Below are 12,735 nucleotides of genomic sequence, written 5' to 3' on the forward strand. Positions count from 1 at the left end.
ATTTTAAACATGGGTAATCCTTCAGATCTCCCCAGAAATAATAATAAAAAAACGAGGGGGCACCCGGATTTGAACCAGGGACCTCTCGATCTGCAGTCGAATGCTCTACCACTGAGCTATACCCCCTACTGGAGCTGCGTCTCTCACTATATGCTATAGTACATGGGCAGATACGTAGCCGGCTTATGCAGTAACTAACGTTCTTTGTTACATCGGTCACTAGCTCAGCGCCATTGTGTGACACGTCTGACAACCCGCCATACTGCACAGCCGTTCACATCTCTACACACACACACACACACACACACATATTCATATACACACACAAACACACACGACTCTGTCCGACAAGGCGCGCGCTCGCTCGCTCGCCCCCGGCACTTCCCCTCCCGGCCCGCCCACCGTATGCGCGTCACCGCCCCGTGCGCGGCCCCGGACCCCCGCCCCTCCTGTGTTTGTCACCGACAGCGCGGCAAAGAGACAGCGAGAGACTGCGAGAGACAGCAGAGGGCACGGGAGCAGACAGCCGGCGAGTCACCGAGGAGGAGGACGACAGAGAGACAGCCAGGGAAGGTCCGGAGAGACTGTCACACGCCAGCACTTCCCGATCCACACACCCACATTACCCGGTAACATGAATCCCAGCTGTGCCCGCTGCGGCAAGATCGTCTACCCGACTGAGAAAGTCAACTGCCTGGACAAGGTACATGAGCGGGCGGAGTGCAGTTGCTGCAGCAGCAGCGTACATAACATACATGTGTACACCAGCGTGTATCGGGCAGGGCTCGCCTATCATTACAACATGGCTATATTACATTTATGTATGGTAGTGTACATGTACTCTCTGCCTTCTACAGTATGTCCACTCTCTTGTCTATACACTCACTACGTGCTGCAATGGTCACAGTCCACATACTCCCTGTATTCTGCAATGGGTACAGTGTACTCGCTACATTCTGCAATGGTTACAGTACATATACTCCCTGTATTCTGCTGCGCTAAATAAGAAACTGTAAATAAATATTCTGCAATGGACACTATTACTCCGTACTCTCTGAATTGGACATAAATTATATATACACATGGCATTACTATATATTTTAATTAATATCTATAAGACCCACCCCCTATAACCTGTACATTCACTCTTTTATAATGGAAAAATTGTACATTTGTCAGTAAAACATTCCTTATTCAAATGACATTTCTTATAGTATATACAAGCAAATTATATAATTGTTGCATGTATTAATAAAATAAATATTCTTTAAAATAGGTGCATTTAGTTGTATAGAAACACTGCTATACACACTACTATAATAATAGAATTTACTTATCTCCATTTTTTTTTGTACACACCTGTCTAATCACTGTTCCATGTACACTCAGTATAGTATGCTTAAAGTACAGCTTGGCCAGGTATAATGTCCAGCAAGGCAGTATGTAGGCTTGCAGCCCATCAAGGCTGTGTCCCTTATTTCCCTTTTCACTCCTAGATGTTACCTGTTGATACCTGGTTTCCAGGTACTGTACATGATGTAATTTTCCAATATGGTCACATTTGGTGTATTAATTTTGCTTTGGTATTTGACTAATAGTGTCCACAGTGTAGACATAGCTACATATTCTCTAAAGCAGGCATGTCCAACGTTAGCCCTCCAGATGTTGTGAAACTACACATCCCAGCATGCTTTGCCACAGTTTTGCTATTAGAGAATGCTAAAACTATTGTAAAGCATGCTGGGATGTGTAGTTTCACAACATCTGGAGGGCCAACGTTGGACATGCCTGCTCTAAAGCTTCATCCCAAATTCAGCCAATTACATCTTAATTTAAGGCCTAATTACGGTCTTATTTGGCACTGTGTAGCTGCTGTATTTCTTACCCATAACCATAGGTTGTCACTTATTGCACATGCAGAAGTTACCTGCAGGCCTTGTGCAGCATTTTATTATATACATTTTCCATGTATATTTTAAGAGGGTAACCATATTGTTGCCTGCCCCTAAAATGCTGAAGGTTTGTCTACACCAATCTCCTGCGTATGTGCACGGAATGTTTATCTCCTTGCCATTTGCTCCAATATTTACAGAAGTATAATGTGATGCTTGTATCCACTTTAGATAAAATATTTATTGAAGTGACAACATTGTCTGTGGCACAAATGACTGTTAATCTAATATACGCGACAACTGAATTTCTACACGTAGATTAGAATTTTTGAAAAGAGCAACAAAAAGGTTCCATTTACTAGGCAGGTCACATATGTTCTGTCAAGACATCATTTCTTTCGTGTCCTTTCTCCTTTAATATTTCAATTCCGTTAGTGTAGTGCTCATTGTGTACTGGCTGCTGAAGGGTGGCGCACTTCCTGTGTGCCTTATTGCAGTCATTCCTCTGTAAGGCTGTCTCATCTACTACCCTGTCTTGTTCTGTAACTGCATGTGTGCCTCTTCCTGACTATGCTTCATATGTATGGTGTTCCCATCGTAGCCCAGTGTGCATAATGGCTTCCTCCCTCCCCTCACTAGCCGCCATGTATGCGGAAGTCAGATCATCCTGGCATCAACTGCACAACGCTAATTCTGCAAGCATTAACTCCTTGATTTCCTCACCCGTTGTCCTCGTATATCTCATTGGTTTGGAATTTCTCTCCTCCCCCCAAAAAGCAGACAGAGAATTAGACACAAAAAATGACTTTAGCCAAACAGAGCAAATAGCTTATTGACCTGGTCTATTGTTGTGGTGAAGTAAACATAATGATATCATTGTGATCTTTTAGGCCCATATGTACTAAAAGTGCACACAAGGCATTGCACATCCAAATTAACCTTTGTATTTCAGCTTATAATATAAGGTTGGCAGTTTGCAAATAGCGGAAAGTTGTGGATAAATGGATTGTGTGACAACTTTCATTCCTCACCTAGGCATACAAATGGGTTAATCACTTTAGTTGTGCAATGCTTGGAATTCTAGATTTCTGTGTTTTGTGAGGGGTTAAGTAGGCTCATGGACCCCACCCTTTGGTAGGCTTGACCCCTGGAGTTCATTTTCCCAGGGCTAAAAAATCTTGCAGCAGCCTCCCCACCCCCTCCCTCTCTTAAACATCTCCTTTTGTGATTAGCTTCCGTTCAGAAAAGTTTTATTGTTCCTCAGTGAGAAAAACAAAATAGCAATCTAGCAAATATGATACCTTTTAATGGCTAACAAAAATAAATGTTGTTAAAATGCAAGCTTTCGAGACTTCTTAGGTCTCTTCCTCAGGCATGGTATAGAGACTTGTGTGTGTGTGTGTGTATGTGTAAATAAATGTATGTATGTATGTATGTATGTGTGGCTGTGGGTTGTGAGTGTCCTTAGTTTGATGTATTTCAGTTACAGACCTGTTGCACAATATGTTTCCTCTGGTTAATGCTCATTGGTCTTGAGTTTCAGGAGTCTCTTGAGAGAAGATTGTGCCGTTTGTACTTCAGTCAGTCTAACTGCTGTTCTCCTCATTTAGTAATACCCATTTCAAATATAAGCGAAAACCCTGTTTTTTTTGCCATGCACATGCATTAACCTACTGTAGGGTCCAGCTTCTGTGTGAAAGGTGTGGGTCTACAGCAAGTTGGTCGACAGTCAAAAGGTTGACATGGGGTTTTTCACTTTTTTTTACCCAAATGTCGACACCGTCAACATGGACACAGTTTCCAGTGCACCGCATCGTTCGCAATGCTTCAGGCATGGTGCCTTGCTGCGCTCGGCACACTATTTTATTCTCCCACCACGCCCTAGTGGATGGTAGGGCATGAAATACCACCTGTCGGCACATGTCAGCTCAAAAAACAGTGAAAACCCCCGTAGACCTTTTGACAGTCGTCCTAATACTTGTGTCGACCTAGACCCGTGTCGACCAACTTGCTGTAGACTCAAGGACCGTATCCCAAGTGAAATGGTCTCATCCAACTTGACAGTCCCCGACATGACCCTCTCCAGGAGGGACACCATACTCTGCTTCTGAACTTCCCTCTTAATGTATGATTGCCATCACTTCATTACTTAAGAGGGAAGTCCAGGAACAGAGCATTGTGTCCCTCTTGGAGAGGGTCATGTTGGGATGTTTGCGACTAGGGTTATTCCTGGGATTGGCAACCCGGGTAAATGTCTCAGCTTGTATGGGTCTTGCCTAAAAACAAATTAATTGGCTAGGTAGAGTAGCATCTGAAGATGACAATTGTCAAGGGCCCACTGTAAGCTGGAAGACAAAGGTGAATGTGGTCGGAGTTCGGTACAGAAGACCCTGGCTTCTACCTTTTGCTTAGTGTGTACAGAAGACCCTGGCTTCTACCTTTTGCTTAGTGTCCCGGGTCTGGGCATAACTTGGTGTCTGCATTCATGTGTCAGTCTCCTGTCTGTAGTTGGGATGTCGGCATTGGTATTGTGATTGCTGGCATCCCTTTTGCTCCATCTCCTTGTCTTCACGCTTTAAGCCCCATGTTCTCTGGGGTTGCTGCCTGTCTGTGCCCATTTTTCCTTTATCTTTATACATGTGACACATCGTTATGTCCATTCCAAACAAGTTATTTTCAAATTTCTGTTTTGATCTGTCTCAATCCACAAATACTAATTTTGCCGCTCTATGGGGGGAAAATGTAGATCTGAGAAGTTGATCCAAGCAACATTTAGCTAATAACGTTTCATTATGTAGAAAGATACATTATCATTCTATAAAATGATACAGTAGGTAAAAGCTGAGTGGTTGATATGGACAATTTCTCTACTTTTTCGACGGTCTGATGCATCTCTTCCTATATAATAGAACTAATTTCTCCCTAGTTTATCAATGATGTTCATTTCTATAGTTCCATATTATGTTGCACTTAAAAATATTTGCTGTCTTCATTTCCTGTGTCCAGGTATGACACACACACACACGTCTTTTTAGGGTGTGTTTTTAGTTAGAACACATCCAAGTCAAACATTTGAATCTTATTATATAGTGATTGAATTCTGTCATACCAGTCCAAGAAATAAATACATGCATTGCTTAGTCTGTTAATAAACTGGGAAAGAGTGTTTTAAAACAAGTGCTGGGATGACGGCATACTTTGTTTTAGTCCTTATTACATATTGGCTCTGATGCTTATACTATAGGGAAATTCCAAAATTTCAAATAAGGAGAGGAGCCATAGAGAAAGATAAAGTACCAACCATTCAGCTTCTAACTGCCATGTTAAAGGCTGTGTTTTAAAAATGGCATCTAGGAATGTATTGACTGGTAGTTTGTCTCTCAAAGACCTCCACACGTAATCTCACTAGATTGCTTAGAAAATGCCCCTACATCGCCACGTGTGTAGGGGCATAGCAATGCGCGGTCCCACGCGTCGCTATCAGCAGGCAATTAATTTACAGCATGCTGGATAAATCTAGTGGATAAATCTCAGCAGATAACACTGTCCCTGACAGATTGCTCAGCACACAGCGCTGGTACATTGTGTGCTGAGCAATCTAGCATCGCTCAGAACGCCGCTCAGCATCTCCCTATGTGTGGGCCCCTAAAGGCCCTATTCATACTGTGCAATAAAGAAAGGCAAACAACGATTTTTAGCAATTTCCCTTGAACGCTGTCACTACAGAATGAACAATATAGTGAATACACACTGAACACTTTTAAAGATAGTGTTGGCCTTACCACACTGACTATCTTTTTTTTTTTATGAAATCTTTATCGTTCGTACACATTAAACGATATGCACAGTCCTAAACAGCATAGACAAAATTTGACCGCTAACTGACGAGAAAGGGGGTGGATAAGAACCTGTGGGAGCACGCATTATCGTTTGTACACACGATAATATTGTTAATGAGATCATTATTCTACACACAGTCTGCCTTTATCGCATAGTGTCTATGGGGCTTTAGGGGCCCATTAATAAACAAGTTTTTTTAGCTAATAAAATTTTGAATTCTTGCTCACTGCAGATTTTTTTTTAACCTGGATTCATCAATGACCTGCTTGCTGACAAGCAGCAGTGAAAAACAACCTGATAGAGCTATTTTTCTGATTAAACCATTTTGTGTTTTTCCTGACTTTAGAACAATTTATCTGACTGTATGCAGAAGACTACGCTTTTACGGATATAGACCAGTATGTTGGGCTGCCTGACCTTGGCCATGGCATGCTTATTCTACAGATGCTGGACCCTGGAGAATTTGGCCAAGGAGATGTAAAGGGGCATACACACGGGGCGATTTCAGCCCCATTTCTAAGCGATCTGACTAGATACCTTAGAAATGGAGCACTGATGGCTCCGTGTCTATTCCTTGCAGTGATGGGGATACGCAGCTCTGCGCATCGATATTGCCCACAGGCAAAGCCCGTGCATGCACTGGCGTTCCTGCTAGATCGCAGGGCTTTGCCTACTAGGAGTAGAGAAAGCCCCATTCAGCACGATTGCTCAGCACACAACGTCACAGGTGCACCGCAATGAGTGCTGAGTGATTGTGCTTAAGCCCATTGCTCTGCAGTACAGATGGGTCACCCTGTTTGTATGGGACTTAAGTTACTAATATTGCTCAATCGGTCCTATTCAATTTGCAGCAAGATTGACAGGTGGCTGGCGTTTATGGGAAGCACAGTGGAAAGGGCCACTGACGTCAGTGCCATCGCAACGGCAAGTAAGTTTAGGGTTATTCTGCCAATTCACACAGGGTAAGGGGTCCATTCAATGGTTGGCAATTACAAATTAATTTACCCCTATTTTCTTAATTGCAATGCCATTCGATGCTAGGATTCAGTGCTGCCTGGCGAAAAGGGATGACATTCCATAGATCCCACTCCCAGTATTGGCATTCCTAATTCTATATTTTATGCAAATTGTCATCAATTGTAGGGAGGTGTAATGAATTGTCAGTACTGTTCTAATCTTATGGAGCAAAAACAATTGTAGGACCATAGTAATCCTCCTGAGGTTTTTTTTTTCTTCTTCTTCTTACAGATTGTCACATAAACTGGTAAAGAAGGTTAAAATAAGCAGTGCAGCATTCATTGCTACTAACACCACTTTATTGATTAGAGATATTCCAGGAATCCTGCCCCAACTAGTAACACTGCAGGAATCCTCTGCAGCAGGACAGGATATACTGTACTCACCTTAACCTATGCTGATAACAGCTGGTTATCCCCAAGCAACAGCCTGTAGAAGTTTTAAATGAAACCCATGCTGATTGTATTGGTCCGCACTGCAGTTTTGGCAACTGCAGGTGCTTAATCGATTGGCTGCATTAAAAAGTTTAAATTGCAGCTGTGTATATTTCAACCCTTTTCCCCAAAATGTTCTGATTGAAGCAGCAACCCCTTATCTGTTTGAAGTGTAGATAAGGGGCATAAAGCACCCCATACACTGGGGGCTCTTTTACTGTGATATCTTGCCACCTGGGAAAGTTCTGAGTGGCTCAAGGGAGCACTGTGTGTGACTTCTCCAAAGTCATTGCAGTGTATGGGGGCCTTTATACTCCTGCAGGGGTTCTAGTATTCCTAGAGTTGTCCTTGCCAGGTTAGAAATAATTTTAGAAAACTGTCGGCGCAATCAGTAGTTGTGAATAATTGTTATAATAAACCAAGGGAGGGGTGCACAGCCCCTTCCGGCAACTGGCGGGGGCTGGGGTCGCCTATCGATTTCTATCGCCAGCTGAATGAGAAGCACTACATCTGTATATGAAGAACATTCTTATTTCAGTCATAAGCTGCAGAGACAGAGGGAGCTCTGCAGGCATCTGCAACTCCTTCAAGCCTGCGCACGCTCCACCCATGGCAGTGTATTATAAGAGTTTGTGAAAATGAATAAAAAATGTATGTAATATATATTTGATTATATTCAGTAAAACAGCGACATTGTTGCATAACAGCCCCATTTCTAGTAGTACACCTTGAGGACCGAGGTTAGGGAAAAGCTGATGTATAGTGTACAATTCACTATATTCTATACTGCAGTTTTAATTGGGTTAGGTCAATTTTTTTACTTCAAAATCAGAAAGCGGTGCAAAGAAATCACTTGAGTATAGCCGTTTTAATTTTTGCAATATAAGACATAGTCTAGCTATTTTAGGCTTATGCAGGATGTTAAATACACTTTCTGCATATGTGTTTGTTTTGATTCTTCTTTGCCTTTTCTCTCTGCAGTGTCTCTTTCTCCTTTATACTCATGGGCCAAAATGGCAGCGTCCTAGTGTGTATCAAAATGATAACTCTGCTGCGAAGTGACTGTCAGGTTTCAGAGTGCAGTGTAGCTGTAGCGCCAGGTTATGCTGAGTCATTTATTTACAGGATAAGAACTGGAGTGTAGGGTATACAGTAATATAACTGGACAGCTTATACTAACATTGCACTTCTTTGACCTGACAGATCAGTATTTGCAGAGACATATGTGGTATTGTTGTTATATACAGTATATTCTGCTCTTGCATTAGGTAAAATAGTATAAAAATCTCCTCTCCACCATGCATATATTATAGCGTAATAAAAATAATTTTACTCATGGAAGCTTGTACAATATATTATTTCAATATATAACGATACTGTTTAGAAAGCAATAATCCTTAAATTTGCAGCGGAAAATATTGATTGACTTAATTAGATAAAAGGCTTTAAATCCTAAAATGTGCTTTCTAGTCATATGGGTTTTAAATGTGTTAATCACTCAGTTGCCCAAGAGCAGCATGTATCTCCTGAAATAATCTGTGCTGCTGTCCGCATTGTAATGTTCTGATTGGCTACATGCTGCTGTATGCCAGGCCTCTTCAAAACTGAAGAAGAAATATGTAAAAAAATCTATGGTTACCTCCGCTCAGTGGACAGCGATGACCGCCGTCATCACTGCAGGGAAAGCCGCTCAGTGCATACATACTGAGCGGCTTTCCCCCTGTCCAACACCGACGGGGGGAGGACGGCATTGCATAGAGGAGCGCTATGCAAAGCCGTCCTGAAAGGTATAACCAGCAGATGAGCGGCTTTCCCGGCGATGTTGCGGAAAGCGCTCATCGCCGGGACATACACACTGGGCAGCTTTGAGCTGAAAGCCACTCAAACCTGCTGTTTTGAGCGACTTTCAGCTCAGTCGTCCAGTGTGTATGGGCCTTAACTCACCTCTGCAAGCTTAAAGAAATCCATAAAATAAGACCTGTTTATGGTACCTTACAATTGGAGTTGGGAGCTTTAGTAAAACTGTTTGAGATATTATCAACCCATAAACTAATTAAATTCAGGTTTTTGAAAAGTGAAAACCTTTTTAATTTTGATCTGCAAGGCTTTATGAGACATGAACTGGGTCCCAGCTATAAAAAGTTATGGTCTTTATAGTTTAGTCGCTGATTTGGAACACCACACACTTTATTTGTAAGACATCCATCTACGTGAATAATGCATGTTCCCTTTCTTAGAGTGACACTTCCCATCAAACTATGAGTAATGTAGATCCAGTAATGTCAACGTCGAAGACACTTTACCTAGCTTGTAATGTAACATTCTAAAATCCTATGGTCAATGCTCAGTTAGGTGTAGCTCAGTGAGTATGCATGCAAAATAGCAGTGTTTCTGCAAAGATGGAATCTGAGCTATTTAATATATTTCTGTCATGGTTTCCATCCCTCATGTATGTATCACAGTTAACACACCCTGTGTGAGCTTGTCATAAAAACCTGTCTCCGGGGTACTAAATTCCTCTCCTTTACCTCACCAGACCTTTTATCAGTTTGTCATTTTAATATTTTCTGAAGTGTAACTGTTCTAGACTTAAAAAAAAAAAAAAAAAAGAAAGAATGATACATGCATTAAAATAAGTGGAAATGCTATTAAAACTATTTTGATTGAGAGAACTCCAGACCTGTAATACTGTGCTTTGCATATGCATGCATCTACTGCTTCTGGAGAAGTTTGGTCTGCTGAGTTTAGCTTCTGCCGATCAGCCCGAAGGGTGGTCTGGATGTCTGGCAGTAGCAACGTTGGCCTGCTGACCCCTGAGGTATTTAGTGATGGTTTAGCCCTCTACAGTCTGATCATGTAAATGTGTTGCTGTGTTCTAGAACTAGGCTTCCTGGCCTGCACTAATTCTTAGTTCAGTAGTACATGTCTGTACATACAAACGTTGTTCATCTAATGCCAGGTACACACTAGGCAATGCCAGGGACTGTAGATAATGTGTGAACTATATCGGCTTTGCATACACACTGACCAATATCGGTATTTATTTCTACACTGCTATATAGATCTTACTTTGAAGTAAAACCCCACCAAATCTAATTCTTCCTGCACAAATGACATTTGCCCCACCTGCAGTGCACATGGTTTTGTCCATTTGAGAAGAAATTTTCCTCAGAGTGAACCAGAATAATACCGTAAAAGTGATCTACTTTTGGCTCAAAATCACCCAATGTGTACAGGCCTCGTTTTTCCAGGAGTTCTGAGGAAATCGTTAACGAGATTGAATCGTTTGCTAAATCTTTCAGTGTGTATGTACCTTTACACTACAGAGAACAAGAACTTGTACAGGGAAATGTTACATACAATGTAACAAATTTTATTCTTGTTTAGTGTATAAACTTTTACACAAATACTTTGAAGCATGAGTACCCAGCCATGGTCCTCAGGGCACATTAAAGGCCCATACACACTGGGCGACTTTGAGCTGAAAGCCGCTCAAAACTGCCTGTTTGAGCATCTTTCTGCTCAAAGCCACCCAGTGTGTATGCCCCAGCAATGAGCGGTGAGCGCTACTGCGCACTCCCGCATCATCGCCGGGAAAGCTGCTCATCTGCTGGTTATACCAGCAGATAAGTGGCGTTGAGGATGGCTTTGCATAGCTCTGCACTATGCAACGCCGTCCTCCTCCATCCGTCAGCACCGGGCAGGATACACACTCAGCGACTTTCCCTGCAGCGATGATTAACATCATCGCTGTCCATACACGCTGGACATAGTCGCCCAGTGTGTATGGACCTTAACAGTTCAGGTTACTGGAGCACAGCTGACTTTAATTAGTACCTCAATTAAAGCATGGATATCACTAAAACCTGGACTGTCGGTGTTCCTTGAGGACCATAAGTTTGGAATCCCTGCATTGAATTTTTCAAGAAGTCTTTTTTGCAGTAAACCAGATTGTATTTACAGTGGTACAGTACTTTAATGGATGTATGGTGTGTACTTTTATTAGTAATTTTGGTTCTTTCAGGTGTTTTTTAAATAGCAATGGGTGAGTAGACATTCACATTTTTTAGGAGAACGTTATTTACAGATGTGTTTTCCTCTCATACCTAGTGTCTATGCACCATATGATTTGAGGTGCCCAGCGCAACCGAGACCAACCCTGGTAGAGCAGCAAATCTTTTTAGGTACTTGTTTCCTAGCACGGTGTCAGCGATAAAGATTGTATCCATCTCCCCCCCCCCCCCCCCCCCCCCCCCGAAATCGGTCCATCGCATGCAACCAAATCGATTTTTACATTGGAATCAATGTAAAATGGTCCCTGAGACCCAAATTTTTATTGTTTCCCAGCCCTGATGTGTCAAATGCGTGGTGACCTTTTCATACCCCCACTATCCACTTCGGCATGGAGTTGATTTTATATAGTGTGGCGAACGCAGTGAGCCACCAAGCCCAAAGCGCACGCGCATTACTTCACAGGTATTACGCGGCCCCTCGCAGGGCTCGCCGCGCTTCGGGCTCGCCACACTATATAAAGTCCACTCCACACCGACGTGGATAGTGGGGGTATGAAAAGGTCGGAGGACGTTGATCGTGGGGTGGCGTTAACAATGGGGGGGGGGGCGGCATTTGTCATGTAAAATACCCATAAGGGTGAGTATACAATGAAAAATCGGGTCCATTGGCCCATTTAACATTGTTCGCTATGTAAAATTTCGTCCATCGCATCGTCGCATCGCATGCCTTAACTTAAAGCATGCAATGGACACGATTTTTTTAATTGTCAGGGAAAAGGCTAAAAATAGCCCTGAAATAGTGTCTGTCGCGTTCATCGCATATCTTAACTTAAGGTATGCAATCACCTACGACGGGCGCCGTGCTAGGAAACAAGTACCTCCTTTTTATAATGTTCTGAGTTAGGAATATACATTGGGCTTATTTGCCCAGCCTGTATACACAGTGATGATGACGAATATCGCTGGGCTGAAAAATAGCTCAGTGCATACACACTGAGCAATTTTCGCCTGACCAAGTGTTTTTCATGGGGGGTAGATGGCTTTCCATAGCAGGATACAATATAAAGCTGTCCACTCGGCTGGTAATACCAGCAGATGAGCGGCGGTGGCCAGCGGTGATGCGGGATTGCTCATAGTCTGCCAAACACCCTGACCGGTTTCTCAGCTGAAAACATCTGGAATGGTAAAAAGTGAGCTGCTTTCAGTTCAAAATCGCCCAATGTGTATTTGCCAAATATCACAGAGAAAGACAAAGCTGCTCACGGTGACCCAGAGACGCTGTTCTACCACTTTTTTTTTTTTTTTTACTGAGTTGCAGATTGAAATGTGGCTGCTTGTATTGGTATCCTTTTTACACAGACATGAGACTCTGTTGCACCTAGGTGTAGACGCACCACCAGCCCCATTGGCCAGAGTACACAAACAGTGTAAGTTTGTCTCTTTAGTTTTCTTAGACCAAATATGGTACACACTTTTTCAGCAAATTGGACACTTCCAAGACATTCTGACCCTGGCGTACTCAATTGTGCTGTTTGGTGC

The 12,735-nt window shown here is 42.6% G+C and overlaps 1 protein-coding gene and 1 non-coding gene across 2 annotated transcripts in view; one reads left to right on the top strand and one right to left on the bottom strand.

Moving 5' to 3' along the window:
• Positions 1-54: 54 nt before the first annotated feature.
• On the bottom strand, positions 55-126 carry TRNAC-GCA (transfer RNA cysteine (anticodon GCA)). Its single transcript has one exon. It is a non-coding gene; the product is annotated as a tRNA-Cys (tRNA).
• A 244-nt stretch (positions 127-370) lies between these two features.
• Positions 371-12,735, top strand: part of LASP1 (LIM and SH3 protein 1) — a 48,985-nt gene continuing 36,620 nt past the window's right edge. Inside the window, exon 1 of the mRNA XM_083147148.1 lies at positions 371-703. Within this exon, the coding sequence (XP_083003274.1) occupies positions 635-703 (69 nt within the window). The 5' untranslated portion in view covers positions 371-634. The remainder of the gene's footprint in view (positions 704-12,735) is intronic.

This window comes from Crinia signifera, chromosome 6 (genome assembly GCF_055691185.1).
Source record: "Crinia signifera chromosome 6, ASM5569118v1, whole genome shotgun sequence".
Classification (NCBI taxonomy): domain Eukaryota; kingdom Metazoa; phylum Chordata; class Amphibia; order Anura; family Myobatrachidae; genus Crinia; species Crinia signifera.